At 41.8% G+C, this 20896-nt stretch overlaps 1 protein-coding gene across 1 annotated transcript; it reads right to left on the bottom strand.

Moving 5' to 3' along the window:
* Positions 1-308: 308 nt before the first annotated feature.
* ELF5 (E74 like ETS transcription factor 5) lies at positions 309-19826 on the bottom strand. Its single transcript, XM_053284344.1, has 7 exons — positions 19720-19826; positions 12893-13043; positions 6857-7090; positions 5018-5068; positions 3860-3928; positions 980-1175; positions 309-493 (listed from the first exon to the last, which is right to left on the bottom strand). The coding sequence occupies exons 2-7, from the start codon at positions 13017-13019 to the stop codon at positions 397-399; spliced, it is 774 nt and encodes a 257-aa protein (XP_053140319.1). The 5' UTR covers positions 13020-13043; positions 19720-19826; the 3' UTR covers positions 309-396.
* Between the last annotated feature and the right edge of the window lie 1070 nt (positions 19827-20896).

Raw genomic sequence — 20896 nt, 5'->3', positions numbered from 1 at the left:
GATTAACACCAAAGACATTCAGTCGTCTTCACAGTATTTTCTGCAGGAACTCAAGTCAAATACATTCTTTCATTTCCAAAAAGTGGTGTGTATGTGGTCTTTAGGAACTAAATCCTAAAATCCCATAAAAATCCAAATGATTGAATGTCATAGGGTTTGATTGTCAATGACAAACGGCTGCTCTTCTTGCCACTGAAGGAGAGGTTACTTACATCATATCAAACTTTGGGAAAGGTCTAAGAAGTAGTTTATGGGTGGTAGTGCTATGCAGCTGATGATACAAGTCCAAAATTATGGAGGATAATGAAAGCCCCCCGCCAATCCAGAAAGTCTATTATTGTTACTTTATCCTCTTCAAGTGGCAAATTGTGTTGTGAGTCTGAAACAAAGGGTGTTTCATAATTTGCACTCTTGCCATCCATGTGCATTCTTTCCAAACTTGTACACTAATCTCCTGTCCACTCGTTCCAAAATCCCAGTTTTATAATAGTACCTGCAACAACAAAATTTAAGTTCAGCTTAGAGAAATGATGAACATATCCTTTGTCATAACCAAATAACAGCAGTCAGAATGGCATTCAACACGCTTTCTGGCAAAGAGGGAACCAGCACGCCTGAAGGACAAAGTTAAAACAGCTGAGTTAAAATTTTCCCAGACATCATGAAGTGCAGCTCCCTTCTTCTAAAACACAGAGCAAATATTTCTTTTTCAAATGTGACAGTTCAGGGTGATAGTCTAAGACTGCTGCCAAGGCAAATGGAAAGCTAGTAGTATTAAATGTCATATTTGCAGAGTAGGTTGGCAAATAATCTGTTGACTAATATGTCATTGTGCCCTTTTAATTCATCCAGAGATCTCTAACCAAAAGGGCCATAGCTGTCTCCCATGACCTTTCATTATGTAGTAAAAATCTTAGCAGCCAGCAAAACTATGTGAAGTTAGACATCTGATATAATGTTGCATACGCTATTAGCTTACCGGAGTGCTCGGCTTAGCTTTTCATAGGTCATTCTGTCGTTTTTCTTCCTTTGTCCCCACATCTTTGCTAGAGCATCTGATTTAACTACTCGAAAGATGCCTTGGTCTCTGTCTTCCCATTCGAGAATACCACAGTTCTCCTCAGGAGTCAGGAGGAGATCTCTTACGAATTCCCATAAGTGAGAACTCTGCAGGCCTTCAGGAACGACAAGCAACACATTAATAGATGTCCCTAGTACGAGACTACATTCTGAAGCCAAGTTATTCAGGTTTTAGAAAACCACTTGTTATGGACAGAGGACCATGACGGACATTAGAGGGCTCTATACTTTCTATCTATCTATGGGACTAGCCCTATTTTTCTGACACTGACTGGTCACCGTGAAATCACAAGGAAACAGGAAGCCCCAAACAGCACTGGGACTGGGCCCCTTGGATTTACAGTATAGATATCACAGTCCAGGGAATGCAGTGATTCAAAAAGATAATACCATTGAGTACATACAATGTGTCTATGCCTCACCACTGTTTGGCCACAACTAGCTCTCATACAACCGAGATAAGTAATGAGTGCTGCCAAGGCACTGGCCTTGACATCCAGACAGTTTAAGTCTGATACCCCTTATTTAGAAATTAAGTGCTACACTTCTATGCAGGATGACAAACCCTTTATGAAAGTGCTTGATCATGGTTCATCATCACTGGTAGGGAGCTAAACCCTTTTCCCTGCAACATCTTCTCACCTACTGAAGCTTTTGTGGGGAAAATATATGTGTGCATGTATGTTTTCCTAATTGGACAAAGTGTGTGTGTGTGTGTGTGTGTGTGTGTGTGTGTGTGTGAGAGAGAGAGAGAGAGAGAGAGAGAGAGAGAGAGAGAGAGAGAGAGAACTGGAAAACAGTGGCTGGAGGGAGGGCGGGAAGAGGAAGATATAAACATTCATGCAGTCCTGATCAGGATCCAGGGTCCTGTGGCTGCTATTTATTTTTTATGTATTAAATATATTAATACTTCCCTATCCAAAGGCTCTATTGGCAAAAAGTTAAGTGAGGCAGAGCTGTACACATTCTTCCCTCTTCCAACTGCCCCCTAAGGGCCATCTTGCTCTGAGGGGAAGAGAGCAGAGGCAGATACAGGGGCCATTCACATGACTGGCGGTGGGGAGCTGGTCCAACTCACCTTCCCCCCTCAGATGATTGCTGAAATGTTGCTAGGAGTGTGAACCATGCTCCCAGATGATCTGTGCGGTGTGGCACAGTGTGGAACTCCAGAAGCTGGGATGGTGCATCCTGGCCTCCTGATATTCCACAGTGCACTCCGCAAAGTCTGACACCAGACTCAGGGGGCCTGGCCAGTACTGGGGATGGGGCCAGTGAGCCCCTGTGGAGTTTTGTTTGTTGAATTGCTGACTGGGAGCTAGCCAGTGAGTGCTTCGTTAACTAGCTGGGGGTGAGGGGGGCAAAGGGGTTCCCTGGATGAGGGCAAGGGGCGCATTGCCAACCCCCCCCCCCGGCGGCTGAGGGTTGCACTTTCTCCCTTGCTCCATTGTCCTCCTGCTAGTGATGTGAAACACACTTCATCTGTTGAATATATACCTGCCGTGCAACAGTTAAATTGTCAGCAAAAAGGTGGAAAGCCTAATTAGAGATAGCTGATCCTCGTCTGCAGCTTGGACAGGAGAGCTCCAATGCCTGTGTTTCATGTTTCTTTCTCAATAACCAGCACTGGTTATTTCTCTTGGATGGCAGGAGTGCCCCGGTCATTGCTACTACAGCATTTGGGGACTGTTGAGGAACACAGGAAGCTGCCTTATGCTGAGCAGGGGTGGAGCCACCATTGCACAAATGGGTTCAAAGAACCCGGGTCGCCATGCTCAGGTGACGTACTTCGGGCCCCAGCCATGCCACCTGTGTCTGATGTCAAATTTCCTTCGCAAATGGTTGCACACGCCCCATTTCTGAGTAAGGTCTGGCCAGCACCGCATTCATAGCGCCGCTGGGAATGACGCATCTCCCCGCTTTTAAAGCAGGGAGAGCCACTCCTGGCCACACTGCTCAGAAACGGGGCGTGTGGCCCCTTTTGTGAGCAAAACCATGCCTGCTGCATCAGATGTCAGACACAGGGGTCAAGGTTAGTGGGGGCTGCTGGTGGCGGGCTGAACTGGGGCTGCCGCTGGCCTCCCTACGCTGCTGATACCGAGTCAGACCATTGGTCCATCTAGCTCAGTGATTCCTTGTGGACCTCGGCTAAATGAGCAAAGAGGCACCTTTCAAAGAGGTGATTCTCTTATATTTAGCAGGGAGAGAGCAACTGGCCCTCTCCAACCCCAGCACAGCATCCCTCCAGTTGTTGGTGTCTGCCTTATGTTTCTTTTTATATTGTGAGCCTGTTGGGACAGGGAATAATCTTATTTATTATTTATTTTTTGATGCAAACTGCTTTGCAAACGTTTGTTGAAAAGCAATATATAAATATTATTATTATTAGTGGTTTCAGGTAGGAGACTTTCCCAGCCCTACCTGGAGATGCCAGGGATTGAACCTGGGACTTTTTGCATCAAGCAGATGCTCCACCACAGAGCTACAGCCCCATCTCCCAAGAGGGATATCTTACAGCAGATGGCGCTCACATGTAATCACCTGTCCAATGCAAACCTGGGCAGATCCTGCTTAGCAAAAGGGACAATTCATGCTTGCTACCACAAGACCAGCTCTTCACCCCGAGGTCTGTTGTATTGTAAACCTTATTTTTTAAAATAAACCCTAACAAATGCCATGCAGACTCAATATGTTAATTGGACATTTGGTTACAGAATGCAAGTAAACGAATATTTTAAATACAACTTTCAAGCATAATCTTTAGATGGCAGAGGTTACCTACTTGCTCTACTGTGGCTTTGAAAATCTTGATTCTTGATGTCACCTGTTCTCAGGTATGTCTTATCATTATCTGGAAAAGATTTTTAAAAAACAAACAAATTACACAAATGAATATAGATGAATTTCAGGGTCTGGTGATAATGTGATTTAAAGAGGCCAAACTGTTCACTCAAAGAAAATCCATGCAAATGTTGGTCTGTTATTTATCTTAGAAAAAAATCCAACTTTATCATAAAGATAAAGCAAGGCAAATGATTAACTAGGAGTTGGACAGCAGTTGTACTGGAAGCAGCAGCAGAAAAAACAAACAAACAAATGTTACAGAAAGGTTTCAATTATTCTGAAAACATGGTCATCTGAAAACACAAGTATTGTCCTGATTCTATCTATGTGTAACCTGTACTTCTACCTAACCTCACAGCTATCATCATGAAGCATGGTAGAAAGCAGCAAAGGATTATGTCGTGATTTGTATCTGTGTGTAAATTATACTTCTACCTACAGTATAACCTTACAACAATCTTCATGGAGCATGGTAGATGGCAGCTGATCACTTTTAGTTGATTAGTTCAGTCATAGTGTGCTATCCTGAGGCACTACCTTAATGCTGAAAAAATAGAATTGCCTTTTTAAAAAATAAACAGATGTTGGTGTTAAACCATAGTCATGGGCAACTGTCCTGAAAACAGAGGTCTCACTTCTAGGACTACAAACACAGAACTACAAAAAAGGCATATAACTACATAATTCCTTTGGATGATTCAGACCTGTGTGTTTGCCAGCTCTGCTAGATTTTACTGTTTTTTCTGTGTTTTTTTAAATCTTTGTTTTTATTTTTATGCTCTCTTATTGTAATTTGTATGATTTTTCATGAGTGCAAGCAAATAAATAATTGCATGAGATGTACAGAGCAACCCTTAGATTTGAGCCTTTCCCACTTAGCTGCAGCACTACTCTGCCTAAATCCAGATGGAAGAAATGAGAACAAGAACAGTTTCGTATGGCAGAGCTGAGAGTAGTTCTAGCACCACAGCCTGCTTATCATGATGCTGCCATAAGAATGTCAGTGGACTGCTGCATAGTGAAGTACTGCTGATTGCTTTTTCTATGGGATTTCCCTCCCATTTAGACATAAGTACACTTTAAAAGGTTTACTTACAATCTTTGTCAGATGATTTTGTATCTTCATTGTCATGAAAGAAGGAGACACCTGTGGGGGAGAAATGTCAAGCCCAACGTTCAGGTTTATAATAATGTATTCTTTTCATATTTGGACTTTCTATATATCCACTGAATTAAAAAACCTTAGACTCTTGTCTAAAATGGACTCTTTAAATCTGACTCTCTGAGGCTGTTCTCACGACCAGTCTAACCCTGCCCGGGCAGCCCCAAGCAGGGTTAGGCTGGTCATGAGAAGTGGATGGAGCCTCGTAGATCCCTCCACTCCCCACCCACCCACCCATCCATCTAACCCCCTTTAACAACCCAGCTCTCACATCCTTACCCAGGCAACCGGGTATCGTGTGATTCTCGGGCTGCGTGCAGAATCACAAAGATGGGCGCATAGAGTGCCCGTTCTGATGGGGGAATCCCCAATGCAACTTGCATGCTGCGCATTGCACTGAGGGATGCCTGGAGGCTGGAACAACAAGTTCTGGCCCCGGTTCCGTCCGCCCTGCTCCGTGCTTCACAGAGCTGCAAGGAGTGGGGCTGTCCGTGTGGGTGTGCAGGAGGCGCGGTGAGAAAGGAAAGTTCGGTCATCTGGGAGGAATGTAGGATAAGTGCAGTCTTCCCCTCAGGGGCGTAGCTATAATTGAACGAAAGGGTTCAAAGAACACGGGCCCCCAGCTCCTGAGGGCCCTCCAGGTCCATCTCTCCCTATTTTCTTCATTATCTCCCTCACTCTGGGGGGGTTGCCAGAGAGAGGGATGAACATGGGCCCCCTCTCCCCGCGCTAGACCTCTGCTTCCCCTCACTCACTCCCAGCCCACCCAGGATGAACGTGTGAATCATCCCAGTGTGTCACTATTCTAACATTTTAAACTCCTGTTCTCACCTTATCTTCAAAATATAAAGGTTTTTATTTTTTATTGGTTTTGTTTTGTTTTTGTTTTCAACTAGTTTTTCAAATTGTTTTTATTGCACCCTCATTTGCCATAAGAAACTGAAACCCCTGGAAAACAAGAGGCTTCACAGTAAAATTTATGCCAGGTTTACATTCTCTTTATCCTGCATTGATTGATTGATTGATTAAACGCTGTCAAATCAGTGTCGACTCTTAGCGACCACATAGATAGATTCTCTCACTCCTTACCAATTGTTCTTCCTGTTTTGGTCTTGTCCACCTGGAATACTAGGTCTGATTTTTTGTGAAGATTTATTTGAACTTATGCACAATACAGTTTCTGTCTTGTGTTAACTGTGGCGTGTGTGCGTGTGCATGCATACATGCATGGGTGTGCTAATCCTGGCTCATATTCCATGGCTGGTCCCTGCCTCATGCTTCCTGACAGTCAGTATGTCTTAAGTCAGGAGTTTTCAAACTTGGGTCCTCAGATGTTGTTGGACTACAACTTCCATCATCCCCAGTCACAATGTCCTTTGTTGGAAAACCTGTTCCTTAAGCCTCAAGTTTCCCATTTGTACCATGGGAGATACTAATGACTCACCTAAAGAGATGATTAGAAAAATGAATGCAAAGTGCTATTCACACGGTAAAGTGCTCTATGGCTGATTAATAATGATTGTGGAAATGGTAACATTAAACAAAAAGAACATTTTCTGTTCCTTCTATAACTGAGAAATTATGAAACCCTATTGTTTGAAAGTCCAGCCATATGTATATGTAATGTGTGCAACATGATAGTTGTTGCTGTTTGGACTGTGATTTAATGCAACATAGATGTCTCTGGCTGTCAGATCCACACCTTGCCCAAGCATACCAGCCACACCCAGAATAAAGCCCTCTTATTCTGATTAAGTCTGTTGGCACACTGACCATGAGCCTTGATGTTCTGTAGGATGAAATACAGGTATTCACCGCAAATGCCTGCAGCATTTAGAAAGTCCTCTTGGGTCATACAGCACAACTGTTGGCCATTTATGTTGAAATGGGAAAAGGAAATGCAGTTAGCATCCAGTTTGTATTGATCACAGCAAAACTGCAGCCATTCACAGACATTGTGTCTTGTCCAGTACTCTGGATGAATGGATGTCCATGAAGAATTGCAACCTACCAACATGTAAGGAAAAAAAGAAGTGGAGTTAGGCTCTTAACTGATCATCATTTCAAGCTGTTTATTTTAGATGGCAAACATTTCAGTAACTTATGTCCCAGTCCATTCAATCACTGTGCAATTATATTTCAGGGTCAGATGCAACAGTTTGGCGCCAGCATCGCAATCTATGGCATTGCTCTGTCAACATGACCTGATGTGGCAGGATGCCACATTGGTGTGACGGGGAGATCTGTTCTTTGGCTAGCACCCTCTTTGTGCTCTGAAGAAAGTTGGGATAGTCATGTTTCACAAACAGTTATGGGATACAGAAATGTGCAGAGAATGAGGGTAAGACTATGGTGGAAAGTGGGCAGCATTTTAAATGTATAGATGCCATCTAATAGCGGTTCTGATTACTATGGGCTTGGTACATCAACATCTAATAGTAAGCTGCTATGATGGGTTTGCAGCTGACAGACTGCACAGAGCTATCAATATTAGATCTATTGCTATTTGTGATAGCAAATGGGCAGTATACCGCAGACTAAAGTTAACTGGCCAATAGTGCTGTGCTGCTACTTCTATCCATGTAGCAGGGAAGGGGTGATTTTCATCAGTCTTCCTCTCCCTTCCCTCTGAAGCTCACTGTGACTCCTGAAAATATGTAACTGAGGGCTGCTAGACATTCAGGGACATATTTTCATTAGTCATAGTTGATGTCAAGGGAAAGGGGATATTGTTGAAAATTCTCCTTCCCTGTTGCATGTCTAGCATTAGTAGCATAGTGCATTGTTAGTCCGGGTACTGGCCAGTTGCTGTACAAGCACTTCCTTAGTCTGGATGATGGCTACTGCCAGATGTTAGAAACTGTCATGAAGGGAAAGTTATCAACATCAGGGATTCTCAACATTGGGTCCCCAGATGTTATTAGACTTCAACTCCCATAATCCCCAGCCTCAGTGGCCTTTGGTTAGGTATTATGGGAGTTGAAGTCCAATAACATCTGGGGACCCAACGTTGAGAATCCCTGATCTACATCATGCCCTGCTTTGAGATTTTGCAGGGGCGCAGAATTGGCTCTATTCAGACCCAAAATGTGTGGCAATTTCAGGGAGAGGGGAGGATGCCACCTGCTGTCCCTGCCACTAATCTATTATGTTGATTAGGTTTTCTGCACAGCCTATGTGCATAGAATGGGTGATCCAGCACCAACTCCATGCATTAATTATTCAGACTTGCATGACATCTGAAGGACTCTAGCTGGTCAGTGTTGGAGACAAAAACCTGATCTAGATGGTCCTTGGCTGGACCTAGCAGGGCTTAGGTAATAGATCTCTTATGTTATCAAAATGGACTTTCTCACTATGACCAAACTTTACCACTGTTAGTAGGGAGAAAACTATTTCATTTTTTTCTCTAGAAATAAGTCTGACATATGGGCTGTGGATGATAGTTTTGTTTTATACTTGTATGTATGAAATGACGTGTCCCTCAGAAACATCTATTTTTCTACTTTATTCTCTATCTGTTCTCTGTAGTTTCATGAGATGAAACTAACTACTTTTCTGATGTTCTGCTGAAATGTACTAACTCTGAAATGTTTTAGCAATTGATTCTGAAACCTTGACTTGATGGAGATAAACATCAGCTTTGCTAGCAATAAAAATGCTAAGGTTTGTTCCTTTTTTCATGGAACAATTATTGCCAGGCCTAGTTTAGTCTTGTTTGCTTTAATTTAAAGGATTAGATTTTTTTAGGAAGGCAGAAAAGCCCCTCTCTAGGGGTGATTATGTATATTATTAGCTTGCCAACAAAAAGTCATGTCTTTTCAAATTCATTTTCATTTTACTTTGCATATCAGTATTTTGAGTTATCAGATAGTGTACTGGTCTGAAGAAAAGAACGGTTTTGGGAATATTTACATTTGCATAGGAAGGTGACAGCCAAAATAACCTCTTGAGGAGATTTACATGGTCTTTTGTGAAGGAATATAAAATGAGTTAGAATTTTGTTTGATTCAATGGATAAAAATAAATTAAAGGTAAGGGTGCCGTTGAGTCGGTGCTCACTCCTGACGACCACAGAGCCCTGTGGTTGTCTCTGGTAGAACACAGGAGGAGTTTTCCACTGTCATCTCCCATGCAGTATGTGATGATGCCTTTCAGCACCTTCCTATATCACTGCTGCCTGATATAGGTGTCTCCCATAGTCTAGGCAACATACCAGCGGGGATTCGAACCAGCAACCTCTGGCTTGCTCGTCAACTCATTTCCCTATGAATTACCAGCAGACTATTAGTGAGTTCTGGGAAAACACATTAAGCATATAGTAGCAGCATCATTTTATGATACCTTATACCAGTATCAAGTTTAAGACAGATCATCCTAGAGAAAATCTATCTATGTGGTCGCTAAGAGTCGACACCGACTTAACGGCACTTAATCAATCAATCAATACCAGTACTGAATTCCAGCTGCAGGGGGTGGGGTGGGGGGGAAGCCTGGTTTCTTCATTTCCTCCTTGAGGGCTCCACAGAGGCATCTGGTTGTGCCCTGTGGGAAGCAGGATGCTGGATTACACAGGCCTTTGGTATGATTCTAGTGGGCCAGTTTACATGATGGAAATCACTAGAAGCGGGAATGACAAATACAGTGAATAACAGCTTGAAACCTTGTGGAACGAGTGGCCCATTAAGGCCAGTCAGCCCTAAGCCAGCCTCTTCTGTATGGCCCCAGTCCATGCAGGCAACCTACCAACACAGCACCGGCACTTCAGGAGCGCAACTTACAGGGCTTCCCATTGTAAATTGTGCTCCCCAAGTGTAGGGAAGCAACTTCATGTATTTGCGCACTTGTGCAAAACTGCTGGTGCTTCCTTAGGTGCTTACAGCAGTTTGGGCTGATCAGAAATTTCCATGCAATGCTGCACATGTGGGATAATAATAATAATAATAATAATAATAATAATAATAATAATAATAATAAATAAGGCAAACATACTGATTAACGAATTGTTTGGTGTGACGTGAGTTGCACCAATGCTGTTGCTGAATTCCCGTTAACACAGTGCTGGCACTTATGGTGTGTGGGGGTGTGTGAATTTTGATGAACTTCCCTTCCCTGGAAGTACTCTGCGCCACCCGAAAGCTTGTCCCTGAGGGCAATGCAGCCCTCATTGAATCCATCAGCAACAACAGTGCAGCTCACATAGTGCTGGTATTTCATTAGTCAGGATATAGGCTAATAAATCATCATCATCTTCATGGCTGATATGCTGCACAGCCTTGTGAGGGCAGAACAAGAGCTCCATCCTCACAAGGAGTGAGTTAACTAATTGTTCACAACTACAGTGCGGGCGGGCTTTGTTTTGTTTTTAGCAATTTTTGCTTTTTCCCCTGTCCCCACAGAAGCCCTTTTTTGCACCCAGCAGTATGTCAATAAGGGCTGCATGGCCCTCATGGACATATAGCTAGATGTTCATTAAGTCACTCCATGTGAGGATGGAACTCTGGTTCCTCTTGTAAGGCTGTGCAGCATGTCAAACAATAAATTTATTTCAAAACAATCATATCGTGCCTTTCAAGGCTTGAGTGGTTCCAAACAGGGTGGGGGATAGAAGAATAAAAACAGCACAGTTAAAAGCAGTAGTCAATGCAACTCACAGCAACAGCAGCACAAAGAGGAGAGCTGGTCTTGGGGTAGCAAGCATGACTTGTCCCCTTATCTAAGCAGGGTCCGCCCTGGTTGCATATGAATGGGAGACTTGATGTGTGAGCACTGTAAGGTATTCCCCTTAAGGGATGGAGCCGCTCTGGGAAGAGCATCTAGGTTCCAAATTCCCTCCTTGGCATCTCCAAGATAGGGCTGAGAGAGATTCCTGCCTGCAACCTTGGAGAAGCCGCTGCCAGTCTGTGTAGACAATACTGAGCTGGATGGACCAATGGTCTGACTCAGTATATGGCAGCCTCCTATGTTCCTAAAGCCACAGTGTCCATCCAGCAAGAGACGGAGGGATTTCACCCTCTCCAAAAAGTCACAAGAAAAGAGCAGCCATGAACCAAATAGGGGAGGTTAGTCCATGGCTGCAGAACAATGGTAGGAACCTTCTTCTCACTTGATGCCTTCAGCTCATGTGATTTGGGCAGACTAAGTAGGCTTGCCTTGTGGAATGCAAGCAGCAGCTGGGCTTCTATAAAGAGCAGAGGTGCACTTAGGCAATTTTGGAACCTGGACCTAAAGGCCTTTGAAGCCTACCCCCACTGGAGCCCCCCCCCCGTTGCAAGTTAAGCATGACCCCCCCCCACACACACACACACCGTGACAAACACAGTATTTTTAACACGTGGGGTATATTTATGCAAATATGCATTAGCAAAAAGATTTCAACATGCAACTTAACATATTTCCATCCCACATTTTTCTTTCCCCACTTTCCCCTCTTTCTCTAAAGCACCCGGCACAGGTCATAATCACACTCGGCCGCCTAGCACAGTGCAGGTCAGCAGCGACCACACCACCTGGGACAGACTTAGGACCTGGGACAGTCCTAAAGAGGATTTGGGGCCCCACAGAGAGTGTGGAGTCGCTGGACTTCAACCCCAAAGACCAGGCGTAAGAGTGCCACTGACAGAGAGAGAGACCATTATGTGGCTCCCATGACATGAAGGGCTTTATGGGTAAAAACAACACCTTCAATGCACAGGAACCCTGTCCTCTTTTCTTATGATAACCCTAAGTTCCACATACTTAGTGCACACAGGAATAGCTAAGTAAATCAAGTGGGCTTAGTCATGTTCACCAATATGTTGCATAACTCTTGTTCTGAGTTCACGGCTGCATAGTGAACCTGGCCATGACCTGGCTTTTCTCAGAAGCCTGGGTAACATGATTTATGCATAGAAGCCACCATTGTGCCAAGCACATGCCAGTACTGGTTGCCAGGCTGGCATGATAGCACATCTGTACCACACATATAGGAAAGGAGCATATCCAGTACTTGCTTTGTGCAACAGGAATTGGTCTGTGCCATATTTTTGGGCTGTAATCCAGAGAAGAATAACTTGGTTATTGGCACTCGTTATACTTTGCCATAGAACACCTGGCAGAATTACACTGGATGATATACAGATGTTTCAGTAAAGTTATTGCTTGCTTTTAATTATGGCATTAAAAGGTCCTGGCTGAAGCAATTTATGTTTTCCCTAGTTAAGGGTATTTTTATTACTCCTGCCAGTTTAATCAGGTTTGTTGTATTGAAAACTCCTCTGCTACACTGGTGGTAACTTGCCTTTTGATGAGCCATTGCAGCCTGCCTCTGCCCAGGCATCTCCAAGCAATATGCAGCTCCTTCAGAGAGCTTGTAAAAGATCGAGGCTGCACATGATGAAGAGTGGGCTGCTGCTTCCTGCTACGGTAATCAGCGGCCAGACCAATCAGGACTTCAGAAGCTAGAGGAAGTGGGCTTCACCCTCTCTCTCCTCTTGCAAAAGTGGTGCAGTTGTCTCCTGACCCTTGCTGAAGCAAGCAACAACAGAAGCTTGTACAGTCTCTCCTCCAAATCCTAGGCTTCTGTATCATCTGTCCTGACCTGTTGTTATTGTCTATTCACAATCAATCTTTATTTCAGTCCCCAGCCAGCAAAATTTATTGTTTTTGTGCAAGAGCATGGAAAGACTTAAAAGTCAAAAGTCAAAGTGTACCACTGCATACATCTCTACATGCATACATGGTACATAGGTTGTACAGGCATTGAACATAATACATGAATAGGGCTCATGTTATGCACATATCGACTTAACAACGCACATATGTACCCACCTGTATGATGCTCATATGGAGGGTAGTGTTCTTCAGCAGTTCCAAACAGTTCTGACCAAGACATCAGGGATTCACATATCACTGAGTTTGGCAGGAAGGTATTATGGCTTATTGAGTCCAGCATCATCCTAAAATATTACAGGCCTACAACCTGTTAAATTATGCACATATAATAATAAATTATTGTAAATTAAATTATTAAAATTATTAAATTACTGTAAATAAATCCCCAGTACTATAATGATACATTCCTAGCAAGACTAGATTAGTTATATTATACCATTATGCGTAACTGGATCACCCCAGAAGTGGTTAATGTGTTGAAAAGGTGATTTAATGGTTGTCATAGACATAGATAATAGCAAGAGTAGTCATAATAATGGCTGACATGAGGGAAATTACTCAAAGTAGTCCCATTGATATTAAAAATCCTTTTAATCTCAATAGGAGCAGTTTGAGTAATTTTCCATCATGTCAGCCAATAATAATAATAATAATAAGAAGAAGAAGAAGAAGAAGAAGAAGATAGCAGAATAGAAGAAAAAGAAATAGGAAAAAAAACCAAATACAAAGATCTACAAATTGAAATTGAAAGGCTGTGGAAGAAAAAGACCCAAATAATCCCAGTGGTCATTGGCGCCCTGGGTGCAGTTCCAAAAGACCTTGAAGAGCACCTCCTCAACAGCATAGGGGCCACAGAAATCACCACCAGCCAATTACAAAAAGCAGCATTACTGGGAACAGCCTATATTCTGCGACGATATCTATAACAACAGCAACAACATTGACAATAAAATTCTGGCATCCCAGGTCCTTGGGAAGGACTCAATGTCTGTATAAAACAAACCAGTCAATAACACCTGTCTGACTGTGTAAAAGAATAATAATAATAATAATAAATAATAATATTAGATAGCTGTAATAGAGAATAGCAAAAGGTACACAGCTAAGCTCCATTTTATTTGAATTTTTTTGTTTGCATTACAAGTGTATATTACAGCATCTAGGACGACTGTTTTTGAGAAGCACTAATATCTTGAATCAGAGAATGTTGGCCAAATGTTGTCCATTGCCCTGGAAAAACCAAATAATTACTGCTAAACTATTTGAAAGATTATTCTACGGTAATTATTAAGAACATTTTTTTTGGATGAAGCTGGATTCCTGCAGCTTCTTACAAAGATCAAGACATGTAGAATGAATGTGCATGGAGAGGTGACATTATGATGACAGGCTCTAACCCAATGTATGCATAGAGGGCTCCTTCCACATGATTGGGAACCCTGGAAAAGAAGGGCTCCCAGTCATGTAGAGACTCTCTACAGCTGTTCTAATGAACACAGTAGCTTAGAGAAAGAGGTTGCCACTTCGATGCCACTCACTCCTCTCCACACACATTCATTCTACATGTCTCCAATGTTTGTCAGAGTCCTGCACAACCACAAAAACATGCCCCAGCCAGTGTCTGCTGGGCGCAGTGATTTTGCCCCCACCCAGCCTTTGATAAAGCATGAGGCTGGTTGAGTCATTTAATTGGTTGAGAGTTTGGGTGGGTGGAGCCAGAAAGCCTACAGAGTTCTCTCCAGCCCAAACAAGCAGTCAATGTTTGTGAGGCACCAGAAATGGATGTTTTGCTGATCTTCTTGGCTGAGCAGCAGCAGCAACAGACAAGGATAAACACTTCTGCTGTTTTTTGTTATTTTTTGTTTAGTTTTGCTTGGTGGGGTGACAAGGCTACTGGGGGAAGGTTGAGGTGACTCGCTACTGGGATCCCCACCCCTTCCAGTTTTTACAGTGTGGGAGACCTTTCTCTCCTGAGATTCCCAAGAGCTTACCTTCCTCCAAGTTTCCCAAGGGTTTACCTTCCTCATCTCACACTGCTTTAATATGGGCAATAATATTAGTGCCCCCACTGCCATTGTTTTTGTTGCAACAATGCAACAACATTGTTGCAACAATGTTGGCAGTAAGTGGGTGGGGGTGGCAGTAAGTAACTGGCTGTGGGAGTCGTTTTTGTCTGACCCAGGAGGGGAGTAGTATAAAAAGGAAGGTGTGTGCATGAGCACACACATACTGAAAGAAAGGGTGAGATCATAATAGTGAATTGGGTATTGGGGTCACTAATTTGGTAGTGTGTTAATTCTGAGATCATGTTAGAGGGTGCTCAGTGACCACAGTGGTATATAGATTTTCCCCAATCACCCTACAAGGGCAGCAGGCATAACTCAGCCTTATTACCTGCAACCCCCACTCCTTCTCAGGCTTCTTTTGCCCCTTTGTTCTGTTCTCGGAGGGGTGGTTGCCAGCATCCAACGAGCCCAAGGTCCCACCACCTCCACCACTAGTTTTTAGAATGAGAATTTAAATGAATACATAATCAAACCTCAGCTTTGGTTTTTTTGAAGAACCCATAGCTCAGTTGCAGAGCAATTGCTTGCAAAGAGTTCCAGGTTCCATCTCTGGCATTTTCAGACCAATGGAAATGGATTTAATATATGGCAGCCTGGTAGGTTAGAAAAAAGAAAGAAAGAGCAGCACTATTATAGCCAGATGTAGGGTTGGGGTTTGCAGATCGGTGGAAGAGTACCAACTTGCTTGTGGGCATTACAGCTCCTAAACAAGCCAGAGAAAAGATTGTGATGAGTCTCAGTGGGTTGAAATTGCACGGAGGCAGGTTTAGGTTAGGTATTAGGAAGCATTTCCTGACTGTAAGAACTTTTTAGTGGTAGAACAGTTTGGCCCACCCAGTGATGGGCTTTCCATCACTAGAGGTGTTCAAACAAAGACTACACAACCATCTGTGAGGGATGCAGTGGTGGTTTCCTGCACTGGGTGGGGGGGGGGTTGGGCTGGAAGACCTCCAGGGTCCCTTCCAGCTCCACAAAAAAGAAAAAAGAAAAAAAAGCAGGGGGGCAGGGAAGGCTAAACACCTTCTACTCCTGCCTATTTTCTGCTACAAATCCCTTGTTCCTGAAGTGGATTTTCTTTTTATAAAAATAAAAGCCAGTGAATTGCATTTACATGCATTTGCACTGATGTTTAGTTACGCTCCGAAAGTAGTTTACTTGCAGTTTTCCATGGAAAAGCCTACTGTTTCTGGTATGTGGCTGGAGGCATATAATCAAAGGCTGAGAAGGCCTTTTGTATCATACATTGGCTTGTGATCAAGATTAGGGTGTGTGTTTGTGTTTGTGTGGTCATATTACTATTATCTTAATAAATGGCTTTGTCACTTGCAGGGGTGTAACAAGGCTGGAGTGGGCTCAGAGACAAAATTTTAAAATGGGCCCCTTGCTGATACACACTTCACAATATATAGTCATGTGACTTGCCTCTGGGGGGCCCCTTGACGTGTGGGGGCCCTCAGGCAGCTGCCTCCCCTTGCCTAATAGTAGCTACGCCCCTGGTCACTTGAATTAAAAAGGCACCGGAATCAGAAAGTTCATTCCAAACGACTGTAACAAATTGAGGGCCCTCTTGTTCTTAGTGTCTATTGCTGTCTCTCTCTTCACAAATATTCCAGTCCTTCCAAAAACTTTGAACCAGGGCTACACTAAATAGGCTCTCTATTGTCAGGTTTGGGGTCAAAGCTACTGCATTTTTATTTCCAAAATACTTAAAGCAAGCAAGACATACCATCCAGTGGATAACTACTTGACAAAGAGTATATTAAACTATAACAAATGCACAAACCGGTGTGCCAGTGGTTATTCTAGCAGTTCTTCTCATGTGAAGTTTATTCCTAATTATTCTGTAAAGCATCAAACCTATTAATGCCAAAGGCTGGAAACACTGTGCAATGGAGTATTTTCAGAGCTACAGAGCAAATATGCATTACTTTACTCTAGATTCTGAACTCATGAATCTGGTTGATGGACAGAATTCAGTCTTCTTATCCATATGGAAAAATGGAGCTAATCTGAGAGTAGTTTTACATGGCAAACAGGAAAAGCTCAAATACTGGAGTTACGAAATGTATCTCATGCCTGTGTATTTACCAATATAAGGTAATTTAGCACAGGTTACCATGCTGCTGGTGGAGGTAGCTACAGAGTTTTACAGGGAAAGCTCCCCTCGAGGTTTGCCATTTAGTACATGGGACTCCATCAATGACAGGACAAATAATGTCCTTCTGCACGCTGCTGGCATGGTGTTTGGCAAATAGACACTGGATAAAAGCATCCTTGAGTTCGGTCACTTTAGAACAGGTTTTGGTTTTGAGAAACCGCTTTGGGCAAAAAATAGGAAAAAAGAACAGCATGAATAGGACCAAAAGCAATCCATTGTAAATTCTTGCAGATCTGTACACATATTTGCCAATAATTCCTGGTTGTTTAAGAGAAAAGTGACCCCTCCCCTCTCACAGATTATCTCCTATTATGTTCAGGCAAGTGATGGCTCTTGCAACTTTTAAAAAGGCACTGAAGACACATTTATTCACCCAGGCTTTTAATTAGATGTATGGTTCAAATTTTTAATGCTGGTTTTAAATGATTTTAATGTTAAAGTTTTTAATGTTAAAATTATTTTAATTGTTTACTTGATTTAGTTTTGATTTTAACTGTTAAATTGATTTTAATTGTTTTTATTTGTTGTAAACCACCCTGAGCCATTTTGGAGGGGTGGTATATAAATCATATCAAGTAAATAAATAAGTGTCCATTTTAGCCTCATATTTTTTTCAGGTTGCATTGATAGCAACAGAATATTTACGGACAGAACTGCATGTTGGTTAATATGCTGTTATTAACACAGAGTTAAATTCTGCCAATATAGATGCCTATCTTATGTGGAGGAATTGTAATAAGATTTAAGACTTTTGAACTAAAGTTATCAGAATGATCAAAGATGCAATAGAGTTGGATCTTCCACCCACTCCCTTAACTATTCTGTGTTTTGTCAAAGATGTTAATCTTTGGAGTACATTACTACAAATAAAACTGACATATATTAGATAACAGAGAATGAAAGAACCAGTTTCAGGAACAGTGGAAAGCTTTTGTTGATTTTTGGAAGCTGATATTTGGACAGAGCATAAATTCTGATGAACAATTATTGTATCAGATAATAAAATGGATGGTGACATTTTCTCTTGAGTCTTTTTTTATTTGGTGGTGCCAATGATTGTGCTAGTGGCTGAGGAAAATTACCCAAAACAGTCCCATTGAATTTAAAAGGACAAGTTAGTCCTTTTAATTTCAATGTGACTACTTTGAGTCATTGTTCTCATTGTGACGGCCAGTATCTTTCTGTATCTAAAACTTCAATATTAAAAAATTCACTGACAGCACAAATCACAATAATGATAATTACATCCATATCTATCTATCTATCTATCTATCTATCTATCTATCTATCTATCTATCTATCTATCTATCTATCATATTTTTATACCACCTGATATATACATCTCTTCATATGAATAGCCTCTAGTAAAGACAATTTGGCATAAAGCAGTTTATCACTCCCCTTCTATTCCATGTTATTCCATGTTATGGGCTAGATTGGTGACCCTAAATCCACAGATAGTGGTTCAGCAGAACAGTCAGGAAAGATAACTGGTAGAGTATGCCACTTTTAAAAGACGGCATTATTCTTTCTAGCGTTTAATTTTATGTCCACTAACTGCCATTGGAACTCATCTCAGGAAAGGAAGGAAACGGCTATGGTTAAAAGGAAAGGGAGTATCTATTATTTTGCACTATGACTTTGCCCATAATGTCATTTTGCAATAGACTGGTATTGTCCCTTTTATACCTTGTAATATTTAATGTGATGTAGCTTGACAGAAATGATGACTGTTTGCTTAAGTGGAAAAGACCATGATCCAGCCAAAGCAATTATTTAGTTTCTTTGGTTGCTTAAATTTCCCCCATTCAGTTCAATAGGCTTTACAAGTGCATAAATTTGGGTTGATCTGTACCAAAATGTTTGTCTGATGGAAAACATTGTATTCCATCAGACAAACTAGCACAATTTGATCTATGCTATTCTATGGAATCAACAACTGTAACACCCCTCATGTGTGGTTATTAAGGCTCTGAGCAGACACCTTTTGTCTGTGTGCTTTTGCTAACAAATGTTCTAAGTCTGTTGTGGCTGAATATACATACTTAGTACTGTATTGCTGTTGAGACCCAAACATGTCTCAGTCCATTTTCTAAAACTATAGAAACTAGAAAACTGAAGCACTCTTGTTCAGAACCACCACCAGAGGTCTCAGGAGTACAAAAGATAACACATTTACAGTACTTCTGAGCTACTCACACACACACACACACACACACACACGCGTGCATTGTTGAGAATTGATTTATAGCATCAATGCTAGATAAGAAAGTTAAACCCATATTGGTTTCTATTTATGTCTAATATTGGTGGCAAGATTGATAATTTTTCTGATATTCTAGGTTCTGACAGCATTAGTTAGAGGTTATGTTATGTTTTCAACAGAAGCTGTTTCTGATAAATGTATTCCCAGGGGAAAGTGGCAGGGGCAGACAATTCTTTAAAGAACAGGAGATATTCTCTCCCCCCCACCCCACCCTTCAGCTTCTGCTATTCTGTAATAGTGTGTCATGTTGTGTTCATTACATGACGGGAGCACAAACTGTTTTCAGCCCCTAAAATGCATTGGATTGCAGTTCAGTTAAGAGTCGAAGGCACTTATGTATCTCATACAAATTTGCTTTGCACGTCTTGAAAATGTGGCAGGGCAGAAACTGACAACAGGTGCCAAATGCATTAGCACAACCAACACCACACTACACTAACAGCTTAGAACCTCCTTTAAGACCCCTTCTGCTAAGTAAGTAAATGGAGCTTACGTGCAGCTGGGAGTGCTTATTCTCTTCCCAAGAGTTTGTTAGATCCACAGGTAGGTCTTCAAAGCCAAGAAGCTTTCTGACTCTGTGAGGCATACACTGGAAGGAGGGCTGCCTGCAGTTCTACGATATATGGAACACTCTGCTGACAGGTCTGTTTGGTTTTTCAGGTTCTTATACACACCCCCTGTGATGACAGTGATAATGCACAGTGTGACACAGCTGAAAGGAGAGAGGGGAAATCATTCTTGTGTTCAGAAAACTTTAGTTTTTGCCCTCTCTTCAATAAAATAGGCACATTTGGGGAGCTATGATAAGTAAGCAAGGTGGGAGAATTTTTCTCCTTTTATCATTTTATCCCCCCCCGCGGAAATATACAAAGAAAACAAATTTTTTTTTTAAATGACAGATGGAACTCAGCTTAGGAACAAATAGAACACTTTATTATTATTATTATTATTATTATTATTATTATTATTATTATTATTATTTAAATCCATTTATAATATATTGTAAGTACAATTATCTAATAAACATCATTTTCAACCATTTTGTAGAGGCAATGCTCTTTCCATTAAAAAAAAAAGGATTTTGTACATAGACTCAGAAGCATTTTACATAGCAAGAGGCTGGCTGTAAAAGAATAAGGAATAAAGAAAACAGTAACAAAAAGGAATAAGGAAAATATTTCCAAAAAGATGGTCTGTTTGTTCTCCCTGGGCTGCTTGTAGAGGTATTCTCAAAATGCCAGGATAGAGAGTTAAGGGCAAAAAATCAAAAGTGTAAAGAGATGGGCATGGTGTCCTACTGTATTCATCTGAATCCAAGTCTAGTTCCCCCCCCAGTCATTTGATATTATAAACTGGGGGCGGGGGTGGTCTTAAATTCAGAGTGCTGTTCCTTTTGGGCAAATGCAGGTATAGCCTGTATTTAACCTCTTAAAGGAGGTCATCTTCTATTTGGCTAAATATAGTATATTAAGTAGTAGGAACAAGAGATTAGACCTGAAAAAGAAAGGAGAGTTTCCATACAGGATGGGAACAGAGAAATGTGAGTTGCAAAGCAAAACATTTTTCAGTTCTGGCAGCAAAGTGTTAATCAACACACTCAAAGGCTTGGCACTACATGATATTTTATTGTTAGATATGCCCCCCGGAGCTGATTTTTTTTTTTGCAGTAA

The sequence above is a fragment of the Hemicordylus capensis genome, chromosome 1 (assembly GCF_027244095.1).
Source record: "Hemicordylus capensis ecotype Gifberg chromosome 1, rHemCap1.1.pri, whole genome shotgun sequence".
In the NCBI taxonomy this organism is placed as follows: Eukaryota; Metazoa; Chordata; class Lepidosauria; order Squamata; family Cordylidae; genus Hemicordylus; species Hemicordylus capensis.
The sequence above is the reverse complement of the archived record's forward strand: the minus strand, read 5'-3'. Positions and strand labels throughout refer to the sequence as shown.

Bases quoted from the DNA above. Each gene is read 5' to 3' on its own strand.
- ELF5 (XM_053284344.1), bottom strand. From the start codon at position 13,019: ATGATGCTGGACTCAATAAGCCATAATACCTTCCTGCCAAACTCAGTG. The intron at 7,091-12,892 runs GTGGGTACATAT...ACATGTTGGTAG, and splicing joins TCCATATGAGCATCATACAG to GTTGCAATTCTTCATGGACA. The intron at 3,929-5,017 runs GTAAGTAAACCT...AATCTTTTCCAG, and splicing joins AAAATCATCTGACAAAGATT to ATAATGATAAGACATACCTG.